This window comes from Mercenaria mercenaria, chromosome 6 (assembly GCF_021730395.1).
Source record: "Mercenaria mercenaria strain notata chromosome 6, MADL_Memer_1, whole genome shotgun sequence".
Lineage (NCBI taxonomy): Eukaryota > Metazoa > Mollusca > Bivalvia > Venerida > Veneridae > Mercenaria > Mercenaria mercenaria.
In genome coordinates, this window is record NC_069366.1 from 34275055 (window position 1) to 34298977 (window position 23923).

General features: G+C 37.4%; 1 protein-coding gene across 2 annotated transcripts in view; it reads left to right on the forward strand.

Moving 5' to 3' along the window:
* Positions 1-17089, forward strand: part of LOC123549189 (uncharacterized) — a 38198-nt gene extending 21109 nt beyond the window's left edge. For both annotated transcript variants that reach the window (XM_053545595.1, XM_053545596.1), the window contains exons 6-12: positions 1039-1200; positions 2886-2937; positions 7429-7530; positions 8619-8742; positions 8950-9076; positions 12490-12610; positions 15676-17089. In XM_053545595.1, the coding sequence (XP_053401570.1) occupies positions 1039-1200; positions 2886-2937; positions 7429-7530; positions 8619-8742; positions 8950-9076; positions 12490-12610; positions 15676-15833 (846 nt within the window). In that variant the 3' untranslated portion in view covers positions 15834-17089. The remainder of the gene's footprint in view (positions 1-1038; positions 1201-2885; positions 2938-7428; positions 7531-8618; positions 8743-8949; positions 9077-12489; positions 12611-15675) is intronic.
* The last annotated feature ends 6834 nt before the right edge of the window (positions 17090-23923 follow it).

Here is a 23923-nt window from a genome sequence, read left to right on the forward strand (position 1 = left end):
GCAAACACAGGGTTAAGAGTAGGTTTTACGTGCTTTCTAATCTTCTCGAAATGTTTCTGCAGTGATTCTTTATCATCACCCTGTAGTTTCCAGGATAGTAGTTACACGTCACGTCTTTGTAATCCACCCAGATTAATAAATACGTTAAATTTTCTTTCTCCGTTTTTGTTTTGAACGGTCCAGCAAATATCAATTCTCCATGGCTTTGAAACTCATCCGATGTACTTTCCCAGTCCATTCTCGGAGTGTTATGCTGTCACTTCTACTTTAAAATAGTTTCTGACACCATGTTGTGATGTGTGTGTGGTAATTAAGTGAACATATTAAAATAAATCTCAAGCATACATATATACAATTTATTTACAATTATATATAACAGTTGTCATGAATACATAATGTATGGAACTATTCACAAGCGTTGTCTGTTAACAACTGACTGGCAATTCCCGCGCTTGGCTGGAACTTCAAGTGTTAAAGTATAGTCCGTTCCAAATATCAAACATCTTTATAGCAATTAGCACCGGCCTTCCATAACAAGCAGATGGTCACAAGTTTCAATTTTTTGAATAGTGCTGGATTTAAAGAATGACTAGTTTTATTTCTTTAACATAACTTGAAATTCCTACGTCTAAATTTGAAGTCTCCCATTCCTCACAACAGTTCTAAAATATTTTTGCGTGAACTTTGCAGTATTACTCCTAGTGCTTGTAAGTGAATATTTTGGGTTTCTCTTATATCTTGTAGTTGTTGCATAGTGGAATGCACAACTGTCTTTCTCCCAAATGATAAGATCTTACTGGTTCTCTCCAGGAAAGACAACTTCGTGCGTATCGTTCTTTTACACCGAGCATATTCAGGAACCAAATGCTGCTTGCAAAAAGCTTCGGTATCGGAATCTGTAAATCCAATTTATCTGCTCTTGACTAATAGCTGTTGTAAAATCTCAGCGCCTTCGAGTCATCATCGTTAACGATTGTTACGGAGTAAGACGGAAAAATGCAGAAAAGTAAAATGTAATTTACATTGACTCATTTGCAGGTGAAGCACGTGTTTAAAGACTATCCACCAGGTGTCCGTTACGTGGAGTTTAAACATGGCGGACAGGATTTAAATTTCTGGGCTGGACATTTTGGTGCCAAAATGACGAATTCTGGAGTTTTTGTCGGCGATAGTAAGAACGACCGAAAGAAAAAGAAAAGAGTGAGTCTGAGTTACCGTTCTTACATGCTCTCTTGGATAGCGTATTTAATTTCTGAATGAAGTTCGTACTAATTTGCATAAAAATGGATAACTGCCAAACAAAAATCGTCTGATGTCAAAACTGTCGTAATTCGCTGACCTTAAAGAATAAGTAAACAGTTTTCGACCCATTAAAATACAATACAAGTAAAAATCTAAGTCCGCTGCGTATAAAAAGTTTACATTTTTTGAGGTGGCATGAAATCTGCTGAATTAGTTTAGGTAACTAATAAACTTCATTTCACTCGCCGAAACCGTAATTTAATTTTTTTCGATTTGCAGTGCATACGAGGGATGTTCGAAATGAATTGCTTATTTCTATCTAGAGACTTCAAATTTCAAGTTAGACCAAAATGGCTCATTTCGTGCCCTCGAAGTACTCCCCGTGGCTAGAAATGCAAAGTTTCAGCCGAAGTATCCACTTCTTGAAGGCGTCACGGTACGCTGATTTGGGCACAGTAATAAGGTACTGATGAATGGCAGATCCAAGTGCCTGTCGGGACTGGTATTTCCGCCCAGCAAGGAATGATTTCAATTTCGGAAACAAAAAGAAATCACATGGGCAAGGTCTGGGGAATAAGGGGGGTGAGGCAAAACAGTTACTTTTTCTTTCTTCAAAAACGCCGTAACTATTGCGGAGGTATGAGCGGGGGCATTGTCATGTAGAAGACGGACATGTTTAAAACCAGTGGCAGGGCGTCGTTTCTGATAATACTTTTTCAGTTTCTTCAGTACTACGTCTTTGTAGTACTTTCCGGTGATGCTTTTGCCCTTTTTCAACGGCACTTTAATTGCGACTCCTTCACCAGAGAAGAAGATTGCATACAAAACCTTCTTTGCACTCAAAGAACGTTTGGCAATTATTGGGCGTTTGCTGTGTTTAGTGGCCCAGATCTTATTGCTAACATTTATGACGGGCTCAAAATAATGGACCCAGGTTTCATCACCTGTGACGACATTGGCAAACTGCTTTTTGTCATATTTTGGAAACATTTGAAGCAGCTTTTTGGCCACTTTAACCCGTTGCCTCTTTTGCTCATCAGTCAACAGATGTGGCACCCATCTAGCAGAAATCTTTCTGACTTTCAAATGCTTCTTCAAAATAAGGTGAACCGTTGATAGTGATATGCCTACCTTTCGTGCAATATCACGAACTGTAAATCTGGCATCTCCTTCGATGATTTCCTTTATTTTGGAAACGATTTCTTTACGAGATGCAGATTTTGGCCTACCTGATTTCGGTGCATTTTTGATGGACTCTACACCAGACTCAAATTTCTTTTTCCACCGCCGAACTGTGTCATAAGACACACAAGAAGGTCCATAAGCAGTAGAAAGTTCAGTCATCAGCTGCTTCAAAGAACAACCAAGTTTTGAGCGAGCTTTGATGTAAGCCCGTATTTCATCTTTCTTGTCGACGCTTCTACCAACCATTTTTACTACAGTGGTCAATGATTGCGTGTATTCAAATGGCAAATTTTATGTCTTACACTTAGTCTAACATGTGCATTTATACACCGTTGTGTAGGTATTGAATAACCCTATACAGGTAGGTATTGGTTTTTATCGTGCCCCACGTGGATATCGAGCTAGAGGACAATAAGCAATTCATATCGAACACTCCTCGTATTTATCTTACGTTGCAGGCTGTGCGAGAAAAGCTCTGCAAGAATTTGCTGAAGAATCCATGCGCAGCATGTAAGATTTTTTTTCTTCGTGAAAGGGTTTGAAGTGCTATATCTTCTAGTTTTTAAGGCGTACTAAGTTGTTTTCTTTGTGAGAAATGGTGTGAGGTGTTTGAGACTTCTTATAACTTTTGAAGTTCCCTTAGGCTTTAAATTTAATGTTAAAAACTGATGAACCATGTGTCTACATAAATGTTATGCATAATTATATGGTTAGTAAAGCATTTCGGTCATTACTGTATATAAACAAATGGCGTAAGAGCCATAAAGGGAGATAATCAAAAACAATCGGTTCAATAAAACTTTCTACTATGTCAATCAATATCAAACCTTTGACATATACTGGAGAAAACAACTATCAAAAATATGATTTAACAAGTAATTGATATATTACCTGTTCATTACAAAAATTGTGGCAGCCACATTATCAACAAAGGCTTATGAGCCTTTAATCATTTTCATTGCATACTATCCAGCTGGCTTATGGGAGGCCGGTGGTTATACGCAGGTGCCCGCTCGTAATGAAATAATGCACGGAGGGACACCTGGGATCCTCCTCCACCATCAAAACTGGAATGTCGCCATATGACCTATAATTGTGTCGGTGCGACGTTAAATCCACCCCCACCCCCACCTCCTAAAAAAAAGAAAAGAAAAAAGAAACTAGGGAAAACATCAGTGTCAGGAAAGTATTGTTAAGTAGCAAGAAAGTTTGACTTAGTTACTCGAAATTTCGCTTTAAGAAATTCTAATGTAATGCGAACTCAAAATTTTGACTTACATAACTAAATTTGTATCTTGCCTCGTCTGTTTGTCTGTTCTAAAAGTATGAAATGAAGAAGTTTGTCACGGCTTCCACTCCTGAACACCCACGTTTGCAAGCCGTTTTATTGACTTGAACATTTACTACCAAACCTCTACGTGGGACCTATCCTAGCCTCTAGAGCTGCTCCAGATTTCAAACAGAAGATAGGATATATACATATATGTTCATGTGTAATTCATATGTGCAGTATGTGTCTATGCTTCAGTTGTATTAGGCTCGAAACACGTCAGAAACCTTCCTGATATGGTCAAAACAGTGAAGAAGTCTTTGTTCGAATACTTCCCGGTCACGTTTTTTGCATGCCATGAATATACTACCACTTTAGATTCCCTATAGTTTGCCGGGTTGTAGTGATGAATATAGCCAGTCTATATCTCTGATTCGTGACATTCCGTGCAAAGCATGGTTGTAAATTATCTAAATACATGTACACTGCTGACTAGTGTACAAATTAAACTAACTAGAGCGAATGCGGTCTCAATCAAATCGAGTCTGCAATATTTACTATTATCCTTGTCCTCGGTGCTTCCGAGGAATCTACTTTTCAGGTTTTGTTAATATAATTCAAGAATTTTACAAAAGCAGTTGATAATTTTAGGTTTTATTTATGAATAACATCCTTACATCTTTTAACGATTTTTCAGCAAATAACTTTTATTTACACTACAGTAGGTTCTTTGATTTTTATATCCCGGAGGTGGGCATATTAAAATCGTATTGTCCGTCCGTCCGTAACTTTGTAAATTCTTGTCCGGGCTGTAACTCTGCCATCCATGAAGGAATTTTGAAATAGTTTGGCATAAACATTAACCTTAATGAGACAACGTTTCAAGTGTAATACTCAGACCCCTAGCTACAAGGTCAAGGTCACACTTAGAAGTCAAACGTAAATAGGGTCTGTTTCGTGTCCTGTTCGTAACTTTGCCATTCATCAAGAGGTTTTGAAATTACTTAGCATAAATGCTTATCTTAATGAGACGACGTGTCAAGGGCAAGACCCAGACCCCTAGCTCCAAGGTCAAGGTCAGACTTAGAGTTCAAATTAAATATTTTAACAGGGTCTGCATTTGTGTCAGGTCCATATTTCTGCCGTCCATGAAGGGATTTTGAAATATCTTGGCATAAATGATAACCATAATCAGACAATGTGTCATGCGCAAGACCCAGATCGCTTGCTCCAAGGTCAAGGTCATACTTAGAAGTCATATGTTAATAGGATCTTTTTCGTGTCCGGTATATAACACTGTTATCCATGAAGGGATTTTGAAAAAACTTGGCATAAATGTTTACCAAAATGAGGCAATATGTTACGCGCAAGACCCAGACCCCTAGCTCCAAGATCAAGTTTACACTTAGAAGTCAAGTCAAAGGTTAATAGGGTCTGTTTCATGTCCTTTCGTAACTTTGTCTTTCATCAAGGAATTTCGAAGTTAATTGGCATAAATATTCCCCATAACGAGAAAACGTGTCATGCATAACAACCAGACCACTAGCTCTAAGGTCAAGGTCACATTTAGAGGTTAACGGTTTACATGGTGTCTTTCTTTTCCGTTCCATAACTCTTCCAACGATGAAGAGATTTTAAAATTATATGGCATAAACGTTCCCTATATTGACATGACGTGTCAGACACAAGCCTAAGACCCCTAGTTTCAAGGTCAAAGTCAAACTTAGAAGTCAAAAGTTAACATTGTATGTTTCTTGTCCGGTCAATAACTCTGCCATTCATAGAAAAATTACTTGTCACAATTCTTCCCTATGATGAGTTGGTGTGTCATGCTCAAGACCCATCCCCTAGCTCCAAGGTCAAGGTTATCTTCGGAGAACTTTTTTAATCAGGTACCAAAATGAGTCATGCCTAAACTATCCTGGCATATTTTGCGCAGACAACTCTTGGGCACACTTCGGGTGTGTTTGTCACTAATAGTGCCAGCTCTTGTTTGAGCTTCAATTCTAAATACTTAGTATATATCGAGAGTTATATATACTTGTATTTTTTCCTATAAAATGTCAAGGTCAGTAGTGGCTATTGTCAAGTTACCTTAAAGACGCACCACAAAATAACTAAGCTTTTGTATTTCCATGATGGTAATTATACATTTTTTTTGTATGGAGAAATGAGAAATAACAAGTATCTATTTACAATTTGACAGTTACAGATATAAGGCTAAGACAATGTATTTAATGTCTAAATATATTATTCAATTAATGTAGTAGTATGCACGGTACTTCATGTATTAATGTGAGTTAATTTAGACCACACTTTGTTTTTACAGTGTAAGATAGTTATTATTCTATGTATGTGTGTGTTTATAAAACCATACTGAGAAGAGAATTAATGAATAATGTGCAGATGAAGTTGTGAAAACATGGCCTAGATTGTCTACCTGTCATCTTGTAGAATAGCTATATTATACAAGTATTTACCATAATTATTTGCACCAAGTTCATGTGTGAGGAAAATGTAGACCACTAGGTATTGGTGGGTCTTTAACACTTCCAATATCTTGAATACCGATGGATAAAAATAAATCATGCTATAGCCTATAATTAACGGTTAATGCGAATACGATAATGTTACACACCGATAGCCACACGAGAACTACATGCAGATATAGACTTGCCACAGTTCGCTACTGCGAAAATATAAAGTGGTAATATTGGACTGGGAATTCATGGCATGACTTCCTCGCAAACTCTAGAGCTACCCCTGGAACGATTCTGTTCAATATTTCCTTGTCATATAGCTCAAATTGTGTCGAAAACTTTCATGACTTAAATATAAATGTTTTAAATTGCCTGGTTATCTTTAACGTCCCTCTGGGTCTACCACAATCTGACTAAAGTACATCTCCTATTACGCTACGCATAGGATCTGACAACGAGCTATTCATGGCCTCGTTCTGACAACCCTTCCGCTAGCCAATCAAAAGCTACCTTACAATATCCTGCAAGCTTTAAAAGCCGTGGGTTTTGATATCAACAATTTTTATGTTGAAAGATGTCAGATAGCCGGTTAGCTCAGTCGGTAGAGCACTTGCTTTGTAAATGAGAGGTCCCGGGTTCGAGCCCTGGATTAACTGCAAAAATTTTCTTACTCTTTGACATTCGAACAAGTTGTCTGGTTGGTTCAAACAAAAATAGATTTGCGAAAATAAAAATAGCAATATTGGAAATCCAAAATATACAGAAGACGAATGTGAATGGGTCGTTCTCAGATCTTCGTTTAGAAGATCAAGTACTTTAGTCAGATTGGGTCTACCAAAGACTCGATCTAGGTCTGTACAGGTCTACACAGCTACGTGCATACATGATAGTATCTGGAAATTTTGTAAATAACACCCGTCTGACACTTATGCTCTGTAGTTCTTCGTTTTTGTTTTTTTGTTTTTTTTTGTTTTTTTTCTTTGTTTTTTTTTCTTTGTTTTTTTTTTATACGGTGGAATGCTTTTAGTTCGACTCGACTAAAGGTTGTACTGTTAAAGTCGGCATAGAGGTAATACACCGGTCACAGCGTCCGGCTTTGCCGTTACCCGCTAATTGTCTGATACACACAGGGTGGAAAACAGGTAAACGCAAAATATTCAAACACAGTGATGTTTATTAAGAAATAGTAAAAATTGTTTTGGAACTTATGAAAACGTGGCTTATTCCCATGCTGAAGTTATAATTTTACAGCCTGTTTGGAGGGTTGGACCATTGTCGGTGATGGTGAGTGGGCCTGTGAGAAGGAGCCAATTGAGTGTAAGCCAATCATAGAAGCCAACGAAGAAGCTGAAGGTATACAATCATTAAATTTCGAATCTAATCTTATGTATCTATAAATATACATATGAGCCGTGCCATGAGAAAATCAACATAGTGGGTGTGCGACCAGCATGGATCCAGACCAGCCTGCGCATCCGCGCAGTCTGGTCAGGCTCCATGCTGTTCGCTTTTAAAGCCTGTTGGAATTGGAGAAACTGTTAGCGAACAGCATGGAGCCTGACCAGACTGCGCGGATGCGCAGGCTGGTCTGGATCCATGCTGGTCGCACACCCACTATGTTGATTTTCTCATGGCACGGCTCATATAACTTTTCTATTCTGCTACAGCAAATTACCATTTCTGTTTAAAGAAATGACTAGCGCTCATTTTCATCAACGTTTAAAATCTGAAACTTCAACTATAAAAGACTAAATTTTCTTTGTTCTTTCATCTTTAAATTAGGGAAGATTGTACTGAAACTTCGCACGCATACATGTGCGTTCGTCGGCTACAGGCAGCTCAGAAAAAAAAATCACCTGCATTTTGCTATAAAAAAGTTATGGCTAATAGATTTTTTTTCAGTTTTTAGGTAGTTCTGCACGTTCGGATCAAAATTTGAGATTTGGAATGCTTAGAAAAATCGACAAATAAAAAGGACAGGGTCATTTGTTTAATTTGTTTTGCTAATTTGGAAATCACACAAGTTTTCGTAATGGGAGTCACAATTCTGATAACATTTTCGCGAATAGAATTTTTCTACAATACATATTAGAATGAAATTCTAGCGGTATATAAACATATGGTCTATAGTAACGTTGTAATAAATTTACTCAAGGGTTGCATGTTTTCATTCCCGTATTCCGAATCCAGAATTTTTTCTACGTTATCCGGATAAAATTTACGCCATTACTTCCGGTTTATCAAACGTGCATTCTGTATTGATAAATATTGGCAGGACCATAAAATACCAAACCAACTGCGCTACTTTGTTTCTGTCCTGCTGTCCCCATTGTTCAAATGCTTTTGGAATTATGATAAAGTTATTACTCTCTTGATGGGACAATATTTCTCCCTATTTTCAATGTCCCCGGGATGCATCATTTCGTGTTTTTATTGTGTAGGTGAATCCTGTTGGGCAACATCTTACCAGGACGGTGAGAAGAAGCAGGTCATTGACCTTGGTTTTGAAGGGTTCTATCCTGACTACATGGATGAAATTAGACCGGAGATCATATTTAGCGAATGGTAACTACTTTAGATCATTTATTATAAGAATGCCCAACAGATTGTTTTTGTTTTATTTCCCTGTTTCCCCATTTAACATCTGCAGTATCATACAGTTTTGTGTATCAAGAAACTTTTAGCAACACCCTAACATAAGTCAACTGCAGGACTAAACGATTAGGTAGGAAAGATGTTCAAATTGGTATAAATGAAAACCTTCTATGACAGGTTCGGATCACGAAGCGATGCGGGTTGTGTGCACTGGTTAACAGTTCGTCTGCTTAATTCTGATATGAAAACGCTTTACGAAAAGGTGATCAAGGATACAACAGTAGCTGAGGGTGATTGGCATAAGGTAGGTACATGTCGTCTGTTTCCATGATGTCTCCATGACCGAGTATTAAAGTCGCTTATTTAGAATCACTTGCCCCCTCGCCCCTGTAGATTTGAACCCTCGCCTGGAGTGCAGACTTTTCATGTGAGGAAGTCATCCAGTAGACTTACGGAAAGTCAGTGGTTCTATGAAGGAGCCCGCTTGTGTCTGAAATATCGTCTTTAGAGAAGCTGGAAGTTGCTTTATGACCAATAGTTGTGTCCGCGTGACGCTAAAACCATATGAAGCAAAGCAACCTACATGGCCGGCACACCCTTCCGGACAAAAAACAATTTACGCATTTGTATTTTTTTTCTAACAAATCCACTCCATTGTGTAAAAAAACTTTTACAGGTTATGTATTTCTGCTAAATGGAAGAATTATATGAATGCTAAAATGCAATTCAAAGACATTGTTACAGTTGCAATGTTTTTCTAAGCATAAACGGCCACTGAACAACTACATACATCTTTCGACATTGTCAGTATATTTTAGACTTGTAGCATACACTCATTGGACGGTTTCTAGTAGTATTTCTTCCTGCTGACAAGTTGATGGTTATTTGTTAAATATGAACCACGGTTATCATTTTACCTGATAGCCAGATCAGTGTATGGTCATATTAGGGTTCGTCTCCATTAAGGTTTAGGAGTATATCACACCGAGTCCAATCGTTACCTTGAAAAACCAGATCAGTAACACATGATCTCGGATCAAATGGAGCGGTTTTGGTGATTTTGGGTAACAAAATTATATTTTCCTGTTATTTGAAAATCATTTAAAAGGACGGCATATAGCGCAAGATGTGCTCCGAATATTATGAAATACTCGTTGCTATTCATTTTCCAGCAGATCTAAGCCCTTTTTTCAATTTCTTTAGAAAACCATGTGAAAATAGCAGGTTAACAATGCCGCGACTCAGAAAAAAGCATTATTTCGGAACGTTCTTCAGCAAAAACACTAAATTACTACTTCCACGATATCACTGACACATTCCTGTAACATGTTTTGTCATAAATGATGAATTGCATTTCTTGGAAGACCAATATAGGGCGATTCATAACCGTGCTGGTCAGTAACGCAGGAGACACGGGATCAGCGACTGCAAGGATCCTCGAAGTTTTCTTCTATGTTCTTTTTCATCAATTTACAAGCGAAACATACCTTTATTAATTGTATTTATCTATCAAAACAGTGATAAGTAGTGGCAACACAAAGAATTACATGATCAAAGAGATGTTTAATGCTCTACTCTGATAAGAGTCATGTCACCATATGTTGCTACCAAATTGAAGTATATGGAAATTAAATAGCTGAACAAACAGAATGTCTCAAATTTATCCAGTATTGATTCTTAAGGTATACAATTATACTGGTTGTAGTAAAAAAGCGTTCCACGCAGTGGACATACCATTGGGCCCCATGTTCCATGAAGGTTTACATCAGCTCGCTAGCACAGTATGATTTATTACGTCTGTTACATCAGAGAATTTTATCTTTGTGTCTTCATATGTCCCTTCAGGTTTGATTTTGTTTAGCATGTTTGATAGCATATGTAGCATGAAGCCATAATAATGAAAGGATAATGCAACGACTCACCCTATTTCTTTGTATAAAGTTAAAACTCCTATCGTTCCGGTAATTATAACCCTGCCACGGAGGTATCGCTGGCTCTTTTTACAAATCACTTCCAAAAAAGAGGTGGAGCTAGTGTTTGCAGGCCGTGATTTTTTTGAGAGAATAACTTGCAAAGCAGTGGTATGATAATTAATATTTATAGACAAATTGAATTATTTCTGCTTAAGAATTGCTAGTTCCGCAATCTCGATTTTATTACTGAATAAAGTTCGTAACGAAAAGTCTGTGACACAACAGCTTTTTGCCTTACTTTAAGTCTGAAAAAAAAAGAGGAAAATTTACATACTAGTCTAAAAGAGGTAAATCACAAGGTTGAGAACCATGTAAGAATAGTAACGTTACTAGGAACCATTTCTTATTTTGAGGAATTATTGAAGGTATAAGTGTGTGTTCCGTGCGAATATTTTTGACATTTTGGTAGAAACGCATTTAATTAATAGATTTGCTAAGGTGAGAAATAAAAGTACATTGTGGAATGAAAAGTAGTTCCAAGAAACAGCATTTTAATTCTGATCTCGGGAAAAATCTCTCGAAAATGGCTTTCTCGCCATTGTGCTTATAATATACTTATTTGTTTAGACTAAAACGTCATAAGGAGAAAATACTTATCGCTGTTTCTGAAAGATAAATTAAATGAATAATGGTGCGCTTCCCTTAGAAATTGATGAAAACGAACACAGAAGTAAAATCACTGCATTTTGCAGTCGCTGATCCTTTAGCTCCAGTGTTACTGATAGTTCAGTCTTGAATCGCCTTATATTGGACTTTCAAAACATTTATTTCGTCTTTTGTAGCACCAACGTGTTTCATGAATGTATCAGGGACAACACGGAATTAGTAATATTGTATGTTTATTGGAGAAAGTACTCGAAATAACGCTTTTTTCTGAGTCATGACATTGTCTACCTGCTATTTTCACTTGGTTTTCAGAAGTACTTTTAGTAATTGAGAAAAGTGCTTAGACTTGCTGGACAACAAATAGCAACGTGTATTCCATAATTTTCAGAGCACATCTTGCGCTGTATGCCATCTCTGATAATAATTTCTAAATAACCGAAAAAGACTATTTTCTTAACAAAACAGCTCCATTTGATCCGAAATCATGCGTTACTGATCCGGTTTTTAAGGTAACGATTGGACTCGGAAATATTTGATAGACAAAATCTTTACCAACATTTTACCTGACCATTACATAGTCTGCCGTACTGTCGCATATGACGGATACTTAAGATATTCTGAAAAAGTTGTCCCCCTTTGAAAACGACTGCCATTTGTAAAGAAATAAAAATAAACAGACTTTTCATGTTTTGATAAAGGCCAGGTGGCCGAAAATTCAATAAAGAGTGAATTTTAACATGACTTTATTATATCTTCTTCCCTATGGAAGATCTTTGAATGAAAATAAACAATTGCTGAAAACTGCGTTCCACCTAGCTATATGTGAAATTTAAACACTTGTACAATATTGCAAATGCATCAAAACGAACATATGTAACAGTTCCTTTAGAATGGTGAGTTTCTAAAGCGATTTAACTGTTTGGAAGTGTGACCCTTTTATGCAGTCCTTTTCCGGAATTCAGTGTTTACAACAGTATACTGACACTTGTTTCGTAAATTCTTAGAGTAATAAAATGTTTTACATGCTGTTCAGTATTCAGTTTTCATGTGAAACAACTCTTCCTTTCAATGATTTGGTGTTGTTTGATTTTTGTTCTCAAAACGTAAGGCTAGGCGTTAATTCTTTTTCTATAATCAGGTCGAAGGGAGTTTTAGAGGCTATGGACCTGGTGTGCGTTTTATTGAGTATTCGCATGGCGGTCGTGGCACGTGCTTTTTGGCGGGAAATTATGGCGCCAAAATCAAAAGAAGTTTTGGAGGCTGGGAGTTGCAGTTTGTAGCCGTAATGTTCATTGCGGGAGATTGCACGCGCTGTGGTCACATGATCAGTAGCTGATCAAAATGGCGGCTGCAAAGGGCGCAAAAATGTATTCTTTGTGCGGAAACGTATTTTTCTGCTTTCTGGTGATAGTTTTAACGATAAATTTTGTGTATATATGTTTATATGTTTGATTTGACCTTATAAGTATACTAACGCAATTGTATGTAAAATATAGACGTAGTCTTCTGTGTAAATTGATGTTGCATTCTTTCAAGTATCTATCAAAACATTCATAAGAAATGAAATGCTGCTGTATTTGGGATTAATTTACCCCCCCCCCCCCCATCCTCCATCCCGTGCTTAATCCCCACCCCCCTCCTCCTGTGCTTAATTTTACCCCCTCCTGGCTTTATTTACTCCCCTCTTCCATGCTTAATTTACCCCCCCCCCCCCCTGCCTAATTCCCCCCCCCCCCCCCCCCCCCTGGCCTTAATGTACAACTTGGTACAACCATCACTGACCTTACTGATTTGGCCTGTCAGGAAGACTAGAACTACCAGTACCATTTTTCACGACTGGTACGACGCAACCAAGTATAAAACCTTAGCCCCTCCCCCCCTCATGCTAGCAACTTAGATACTACAAGTAAGCAATTGAGGGATGGGTTTGGAGGGGGTGGGGTGTAATTTACAGATAATGGGAAGCGGGGTGCCTTGAGGGAGTGTATTTTGTTCATATATTGTGGAAGCAGGTCAAACCTGAGGATGTCGTACTTTTTAAAGACAAATTGGAGAGAAAGGGGTATTTGGAGGTACCTAATGGGAAGGGGAGGGGGGGGGGGGGGGGGGGCATTTTGAGGCTCAGGAGGTTGTAGTCCAAAATATTAGATGTGTGTACATATGCATGCTCATTTTACCTTAACATTCACCATTTTACATTTTATTTTCAATTTTCATTTAAGGTAACTAGGAAGTGGGTGGGGATGTAAAATATCTGAGGGAGGTTGTTGGAGTATGAGTGGGGAATGGTGAAATATGGTTAGGTTCAGCTTGCTGGTAACCCCTTTTGCTCCTCCCTTGAACCATGGATGTTGTTCTTTTTTGCTCTTGATATTACATATTACGGCAAAGATAAAGAAGTCAGTGAGGAAGCCATCCAACTGGCTTACAATTAAAGGACGATGGTTCTAAACTAGTCCTGGCTTCCAAAACTCTAAATGCTGTTTTTTTATATTTTTTTTTTCATAGTTGCGGCGTTTTTGCTCCCGTCCAAATCCAGTATAAAAAAACGAGCGCGCTGAAGTATTAAGTTAGTTCTAAACATTTGCATGCTTATGACGAAAGAATGCTCTGAAGGGCTCCTTAACTGCCTCTTTTCCTCCACCATCAGAGATGGAAAGTAGACATATTACCTATAATTTGTGTCAGTAAGGCATGCATCTCAACAAAAACAAATGAATTGTACCATCTACTGTATTACAATAACTGGGGGGAAAATTCAAACAAGTTAGGTAATTTTTTGTAAGAAAAACTTGGTATTGCAATGATTACTTGATGTATTTATAGTGATGACCTTGATTAATTGGTCTTTGAACCCATATAATTTAAATGTTAATTAACATCTGTAATTTTGTGACATAATTTAACCTTCTAAATGTGAGAACTGGAATGGTATTCTAAGGTGAACATGATGTGTTTCAAAAGTAGGGTAAATTTTTTCCACCAAATATTTAGGAAAATTTAATTATGTTTATCCGAAATGCATACACTATGGGTCCTGACAGTGCAATTTACTTCCCTTTGTGTCAAATTGTTAATTTGCAGGTGGATGTAAGAAAGTTAAGGACTTGCAAGCTATGCTAACCCATAATTTCCTCGTTCTTTAAATTCCATTGTTAAAAATAGACATCACGTTAATTTCTGATCAGTTATATACTGTCGTTCAGAGACAAATCAGTTTTTTGGTTGAAATATAGGGGTGGTGGGAGCATATCCAGCCCCCTTGCAAATTTGGGGTGGGTGGGGAGAGATGATCCAGACACCTTCCCCAACCTGCTCCATGTGTGTATTTAGGCTGCCCATCCTCCCGCAACCTGCTTCATCAATGTATTTATGCTGCACACAGACAAATTTACTTTACCCCACCCCCACCCCCACATCTCTGGAAGCTCAAGCAGTGTATTCAGGCCACACTAGTTCACTCCCCCCAGCTCCATTAATGTATTTAAGTTCCACACTCTATTTAGTATCCCAGACCCGTACCCCACCCTGTCTTTCTGCTCAAGCTGTGTATTAAGGCTGCTCACTGCTCCGCCCCTGTATTTAAGCCATAAACAGACAAATTCACATACCCATGTATACACTTATGTATTTAGGCCACACAACGACAAGTATATAATGTGCAGATAACATTTGGGCCGTAAAGAGTTCTCATACCCCTCCTGTATTTAAGCTACACACTGTATTTAATCTCCCAGACCCCTACCCCCTCCCCCTGTCTTCACTGCTCCGCCCCTGTATTTAGGCCATAACCAGACGAGTTCACATACCACCCCCACCCCCCGGTACGCTTATGTATTCTCCCAGCCCCTCTCCCCACCTTTCTGCTCAAGTTGTGTATTCAAGAAGCACAATGACCTGTTCACTGCTCCGCCCCTGTACTTAGGCCAAAAACAGACGAGTTCACATAAACCTCCTCCCCTGAGGTACACCCCAGCCGGCCTAGGTACGCTTATGTATTTTCCCAGACCCACTCTCCCAACATGTCTTTTTGCTAAAGCTGTGTATTCAGGCCGCAGAATGACAGTTCACTGCACCGCCCCTGTATTTAGGCCATACACAGACGAGTTCATATACCCCTCCGCCGCCCCCCTACCCCCCCCCCCCGCCCCCACAAGGTACGCTTATGTATTTAGGCCGCACAACGACGAATATATAACGTCTAGATGACAACGATATTTAGCTTCGTAACATAAAACTGTAATGACGTCACGCTAAAAATAACATCGCGCGTGCAATCTCCCGCAATGAACATTACGGCTACAAACTGCAACTCCCTTTGGAGGCTATGGGCCCGGTATGCGTAATAAGAATTCGCATGGCGGTCGTGGCACTTGCAGTTGGGCGGGAAATTATGGCGCCAAAATCACCTGCTCGTTTGTAACAGTCGTTGCAGAGGCCGAAATATCGTCTTCGTCTTCTTCTTCGTCAGATGAAAACTGAGAACAACAATTCATGTGTTTAAAATGGTTTTAGTATTGATTTACATATTGAATTAAAGACATTTAATGATATGGCGTTTCAGTAATTTTGATATCATATTTTCAAATTATCTTCACGTACAACTCTTATATTTGCTACTTTTAAATTTGATGCAAAGTTCATATACGCATGTTTTTCAGTGTTTATGTTACATATGTTAACTAGTTATTAACTACAAATAGATAATGCCTGTGACTGTTAGTTGTGTGTATACGTGTGTGTGTGTGTGTGTGCTTGCGTGCGGCTGTCGTTAACAGTGTATGGAGACTGCGTTTTAGGAACTTGGTTTTCCTTGTTAAATATTCATCCTTGCTGTTTTTACTTCCCATCCCACCTTGTTATTTACCCGTTACCCCCTTTTTATATTTTGCATATAATTAAAATGTATTTGTTGGATTTTTTAAGCAACCCGTCTACTGTATTTTTCCGCCGTTACAGTTTCTGTTTCGCTGGCCTACTTTGCGATGCATGGCTCTATTGGCTGTGTTTGAATCGCTATTTAATGTAATTCTGCGAAATCTACATTACCTTTTGTATTGGTAAACCTAGGTTTTGGTCGAGATATATATTGCTTTTTGTGCATATCTTTTTGCACTGTTTGGAGGATAATGACGTCTTAAGAGAGCATCATATTACGCAACTAGGTTATCCGTTTGATAACATATTGCATACTTTCCCCGACTTGGAACATAGTTGCTGTAAAAACAAATACTTGCTCTTACAGTTTGTTTACTAGGTCATGCGTATTTACACTTTTTCAAACTAAACTTTCTCTACTTACAAAATGATCTTTCTACTTTCTGATTATGTTTTGTTTTAGCTTGAGCTCACGTTTTTTCTTATACTAGAAACTTTAAATTATGGAAGCCGGAGTTAAGGTTACAAAACGTAATCTTTAATGTTTACAAACACGATGTTTACAAAAACGAACTGTAAATGCATATTTTACACTTGTCATTATATTTCTATCCTCAATAATTATGTTGTAAATATGTCTCTTAACATTTATTCAAAGCTTTAGTTGTTTTAGAATAATCTTGCAAAATACGCGTTTGTTTACATTTTGTTGGTCATTTTCTTGTTTGACTAGAGCTGACCAACGAAACAATGAAAATGATTTATTAAAAATTTGTACAGACACGTTTCGGGACTGAAATTTTACTGTTATGTCAAGGATGTTAAGTTTAATTATATTGAATTTGGTAGATTTTCCAGAAGCCTTGTTTTCTTTAAACCCTTAAAAAAACCTTAAATAATTAGATGTGAAGACCTAATTTTGGCTGCCATGTTGGATTTTTGGGAAGAAATTGTCCCTTACGGAAATATTTTAGTTTGAATACTTTTCGCGATCATGCCGCGAATATTAGGCGAACGTGCCGCGAACACTTTTACAATGAGAATGGGATTCACTTTTCACATGTAAATTAGTTTTGCTGCAAACAAATTGTCGCGAACTTCCTGCGAATATGTAGCTGTGAACTTCCCGCGAGCAGGTTGCTGCGAACATCCCGCGAACAAGTTACTGCGAACATCCCGCGAACAAGTTACTGCGAACATCCCGCGAACAAGCTGAGACTACCAAGCAAAACCTAGACCGAAATTGTCTACAAAATAGCTTGTACAAAACTAGCGCAAAAAAATAAAGTTATAGGAGTTAGGAACAAAAAATTATTCTATTAACTCAAGCACTGAGGCTGTGACAAATACAAATTGCCAATTTTTCATATCATGGTACTTTTGGTTTATTTTAAATCATCAAGTTTAAAGATGAATATGAATTTTTTTGAAATTGTCAATTGCAATTTAAATAACAGTGTCAAAGTACATGTATTTATTTAATCCCAATTGCATTTTTTCCTCGCACTGCTTATAAGTTATTTGTATGACTACAAATCTTTCACTTGCTTTTAAATCTGAATTCTAAAATTTATGTTGCAGAAATTGTCAGTTTTGTATTTTCTTTTACGGATAATATGATTCAGCTGCAAAAGTAATAAGCATCTATTTCATTTTCAAAATTCCTCATGTTTATTTACACATACACGAGTAAAGATGTTAAAAATAAATTTTCTGTCTTACCATGAATATATATTACTATCATTATCCTCTAAGAACATCACAATTTACATTATTTTGAAAATATCTGCAATACATACAGTTTTCCCTCTAAACATGTCCAGAGCATCTGGTTGTAATTAACTTATCAGACTCAAACTATGACCTTACAGATATCATAATATTAAAAATCAACTGACCTATAATTACCTGCTGAAATTAAAGATTTCAATCTCCCAAAGTCTTCTGGCGAATCAACCGCGAACTAGTATCAAATCAATTGCGGCATGTTCGCGGGTAGCAGCAAATATCCCACAAATACTTTCTGCGAACAGGTATGTTTGTGGCATGTTCGCAGCATATTACATGTTTTTGACCATTTCGTAACGGGTATCATCTGTGTTTCAATTCTTTGGCACTTGTTTATAGTACTTAAAATCAGTGTTTATAATTTGACTATACTGCTAAAAGGCTTTTCCTTCGATTTGACCGGGTTAACTAGTTTTTGACCCCACATGACCAAGATTCGAACTTGACCTAGGGATCATTAAGATAAACATTCTGATCAGCTTTCATGAAGATAGGATTATAAAAGTGGCCTCTAGAATGTTAACAAGCGATACTTTGATTTGAGTGGGTGACCTAGTTTTTGACCCCACATGACACAGTTTCAGACGTTGCCTAGCCTAAGGGGTCATCAAGATAAACATTCTGACCGAGTTTCATGAAGATAGGGTCATAAACTTTTCCTTTGATTTGAGCGGGCGACCTAGTTTTTTACCCCACATGACCCAGCCTAGGAATCATCAAGGTAAAGATTCTGACCAAGTTTCATGAAGATAGGGTCATAGATGTGGAATCAAGTGTTAAAAACTTTTTCCTTTGAACTGGCCTTGTGACCTAGTTTTTGACCACACGTGACCCATTTTTGAACTTGGACAAGGGATCATTGAGATAAACATTCTGACCTGGTTTCATGAAGATAGGATAATAAATGTGGCCTCTAGAGTGTTAAGAAACTTTTCCTTTGGTTTGATTTGGTGACCTAGTGTTTGATCCCACTTGACCAAGATATGAACTTGGCCTAAAGGTCATCAGGTGGATTTTGACCAAGTCTCATGAAGACAGGGTCACAAATGTGGCATCCAGAATGTTAACAAGCCTTTCCTTTGATCTGATCGAATGATCTCGTTTCTGACCCTACATGACTCAGATTCAAACTTGACCTAGAGGTCATCAGGACAAATATTGAGTTTCAAACTTAAACTTTGGACTCTAGTGTTAACAAGATTTTCCTTTGATCTGGCCTTGTTATTTAGTTTTTTATCCCACATGAACCAGTTTCAAACCTGAACTAGAGGTCATTAAGACCAACATTCAGACAAAGTTTCTTAAAGATTGGGTCACAACTGTGGCCTCTAAAGTGTTAACAAGCTTTTCCTTTGATTTGATCTGGCAACCTAGTTCTTGAAACCACATAACCTAGTTTAAAACTTGACCTAGATATCATCAAGACAAACATTCTGACCAAGTTTCATAAAGATTGGGTCACAACTGTGGCCTCTATATCTAGCTAGAGTGTTAACAAAGCAAATGTTTACGGATGACTAACACCGGAAGATGCCGGACAATGTCAGGTCACAATAGCTCACCTTGAGCATTTTGTGCTCAGGTGAGCTAAACAAGAGGGCCATGAAGGCCCTGTATCGCTCACCTATCCTACTGACCTCATCAAGATCAACATTCTGACCAAGTTTCATTAAGATATGGTTATAAATGTGGTCTCTAAATTGTTAACTAGCTTTTCCTTTGATTTGACATGGCGTCTTTGCTTTTGACCCCACATGACCCAGATTCGAACTTGACCTAAAGATCATCAAGATTAACATTCTGATTAAGTTTCATGAAAATACAGTCATAAATGTGGCTTCTAGAGTGTTAATGTCAAACTTGTCCAAGCTTTTATTGAGGGTTACATTCTGACCAAGTTTCATTAAGATTGGGCCAAAAATGTGACCTCTAGAATGTTAACAAGCTTTTCCTTTGATTTGACCTGGTGACCTAGTTTTTGACCCCAGATGACCCAATATCGAAATCGTCCAAACTTTTATGGAGGGTAACATTCTGACCAAGTTTCATTAAGATTGACTCAAAATTGTGACCTCTAGAGTGTTAACAGTCAAATTGTTGACGATGACGACGGACGACTGATGATTGGCGACTGACACAGGGCGATCACAAAAGCTCACCTTTGAGCACTTCGTGCACAGGTGAGCTAAAAAGGCCAAACACCCCTGCTTGAACAAACTTGGGAGAGGACCTTATGATGATCGATACTACAGACCATGTTTATGAAGCTCCGTGTAGCCATATGAGAAGAAGCCATTTAAAGGTATTTCTATTTTTAACTCTAAAGGCCCCTAAAAGGGACCAAGTGCTCCCATTTGACCATTTTGGATACATCCTTATAATGATGCCACAGACTAATATCAATGAAAACATAAGGAATAATTCACAAGAAGAAGACATTTAAATGTATGTATATTTTTAGACCTAGTGGTCCCCTCAAGGGACCAAGTGCCCCCATTTGAATAAATTTGGAAAATGACCTAATAATAATACTACAGACCAGTCTGATGAAGATCAATCGAGCAGTTCAAGAGAAGAAGTCGTTTAAAGGTACTTTTATTTTTAGCTCTTGGTTTAAACAATGTTTATTTCCAGCAGATATACAGCAAACATACATTTACACAAATCAAGGATTGAGTAGAAAGTTAAGCTTATTTAGAAACTCGTTCCTTAAACTCGTTCCTTTAGCTCTTGCGGCTCCTTAAAGGGGTCAGGCAGAAGCATTTGAATAAATTTTGGAAAGGACCCTAAATAATAATGATGCACCAGACTAAGTTTAGTGAAGATCAGTCAAGTTCATGAGAATAAGTCATCAAAAGTTATTTCTATTTTAGTTCAAGCAACATCAAAATATCCAATGGCTATCTTTCTCCAAAATATTTTATGTGCTGATGTAATATAAAATATCCATATAAAGATATTAGGGGTACTTTCTTTGTTTTTCACCTAATTATACATTTAATACTATCATCAATTAACTCGTGTGTTTCCTGAATGCTTATCACCCAACTGGATCTGTTTTGACCATCTTTAATTTTCCCCAAATTGACCAAGCCCGGTTAGGGCGAGGCTACCAACGTTTCCCCAAGTGATTCTGAAGATGCTATAACACGAAAGGAACATGTGTTAACGCTATTCTAACATAAAATGCATAAACAACTGACACACGAATAAATTATCCATCAACATTATTAAATTTCCATGAGACGTGCGGGACTGTCTGCGTTGTTTTTTTTACACGTTGTCGTCGTTGCCTTTTGACTAATCCGTTTTGGAGCTGTAATGCATTTACCCTTTGAAACAGAATGCGCATATGAAAAAAGGTATTATAACAGCACGCTAGTGCCAGAATCTCTCTGTTAAGATATGTTTTCTCTCCTGAAAAGTGACAAAAACAGCATTTTATGTTAGAATGATACAAGACACTGTTAAAGCCTGTATTTGAACGAAAACTGTATTTGTTGGTAATAAATTGGAATACTAGTAGATCTATGTGTGGAAACTGTATTTGTTGGTAATAAATTGGAATACTAGTAGATCTATGTGGGCTGTGAACCCAAGTATACAGTATCTTCTAGTAGACATAACGTAATATAAAGGAATAAAAACTTCTATATTGATAATAAGACCTTTTAATCCAATACCAATTGTTACATACCTGACAATATAAGAACTTTTTATCTTTCAAACCGTAGGCTTTTACGATTTAAAGTAACACAGTATTCCGAAACTGATATAATTCATCCTAAATTCTATGTTAACAAACCCAGGTTACCATTAAAGACCTAAGAGGCAGTATATAATTCTATAGATTACAAGCTGTGCATACAACCTGACAAAATACTGTGTAGAAAACAAGATAACACGCATTATAGGCTGTTACATATAAACTATGCAGACAACAGACTGTACAAAACCAGTTAAGAGACAAAGAATAGGATAGATGGTTCTAAATCTCTTCTGATATAATTTTCTATAATCATCACAATGTAGTTATAACATCTTTTTATCAGTATTACCAGACATTTGCTTCTTGTGTGACTACCCTTGTCTTGGAGAACTGTTAACAGGTTATCAACTAAAACGTTTGTGGTTGACCATAATGCAGTAATACCAAAATCATGGGACTCAGACACGTGATGAAAACGCTTATATTGCATTGGTGGACATCAGGAAAATACATACTTTCACTTTTATTTTACCCATCAAATTCCACACAAACTTGGAAGCACTTAAAGTAGCTTGACTTATCAGCAGACTTTTCTCTTTGCAACAAAGCATCATGAATAAAACTTATATCTGCCTTGAAAATGGCACTTTATGCCGATATGGATACCATTCAAGTGGACAATGGAGGCACACTAATGAATTACTACCATCATACCTCTATATTCTCGATATGACCAGATAACTTGACTGTGCACCGTGACAAAACCTTATAGAGGCAGTGTATACTAAATACAAGACGTACACAGCTAAACAACAGGCAGTGAACAAAACCAGATATCAGGCTGTGAACAAAACCAGGTACCAGGCGGTGAACAAAACCAGGTATCAGGCTGTAAACAAAACCAGGTATCAGAATGAGTATGCAACAAGATATTATGTAATGTATAAGAAGCCAAGTAACACATTATGTACAAGACAAGATAACAAATTGTTCAGGTATTTGCTGTGTGCAAATCCGGACTACTGGTGTGTACAATACCTGATTATCGGATATGTACATTACCAGAATACAGGTTACATACATTACCTAATAACAGGCTCTGAACAATAATTTATTACAGGCTGTGTACATTTACTGATTACAGATTGTATACATCACCTGATTACGGGATGTTTACAACATCGGATTACAGGATGTGTATGCACAATAGAGAGAGCACAGATCTACAGACTGCGGGATCATGAATTTCATACCCAGGTGAAGTGTATGCTCTATGTGACAATTTGATAAAAGACATTTTGTCTGAAATAATTCATCCTCCAACTTGATTCATCTAAAGAAGTTGGCAGTTACTTGTGGAGAACAGGTTAATACTGGTTTAGAATTTAAGAGCACTGGTAAGGTTAATTGCCTGCCATTACATACCTGTTTACCGGTTGTATAGATTACCAGATTACAGGTTGTGTGCATGCCTGATTAGTGAAGATTTACATTATTTGAAAACAGGCTCTTGCAAGATCTCAGATTACGGTTCAGAATTTTTATGCAATTTGTACATTCAAGCAAATACATAATAATATCTGTGCATTTAATATGATGACAAACATAACTATGCACTCTCTAAAGTTACGAACAATTCTATGACTGACCCAGATCGAGCCGATCAACTTTGAATTACACAATCTATAATGAACAGTGTGAATACAATAAAACCTTTATTTCTATGTTTGACAAATTAAGCTTTATTGCACACAGAGGATAGTAACAAAACGTTGGTGTGTATAAATATCAAAACAACATCATCAACATAAATTACATGTCTTATATGGCAATGTGGCAATGCACTTTTAAACAAACAAATGACCCTTACCCTCCCCAAACAATGTAAGCCTGTAAAAAAACTTGGTGTCAATTTGCCAATAATGCATTTTCATCTTACTAAATCGTTATTCAATAAAGACCATTCAAAATGTATCAAAATGGTCTTTTGAGTAGAAACAATTTTACAGCTGATGAGCAATGCATTTTCAACTATAATGCCCTACACTATAAATTTTGACGGTTGTCCAACAATTCTATATTCTATTTAGGATATTTTTCTATAATCTAGAAGGGATAATTTTAACTGTCGTCCTACCAATCCCTAAATCTATATGGTATACTTACTGATTATCCACAGTCATATGAGCCGTGCCAT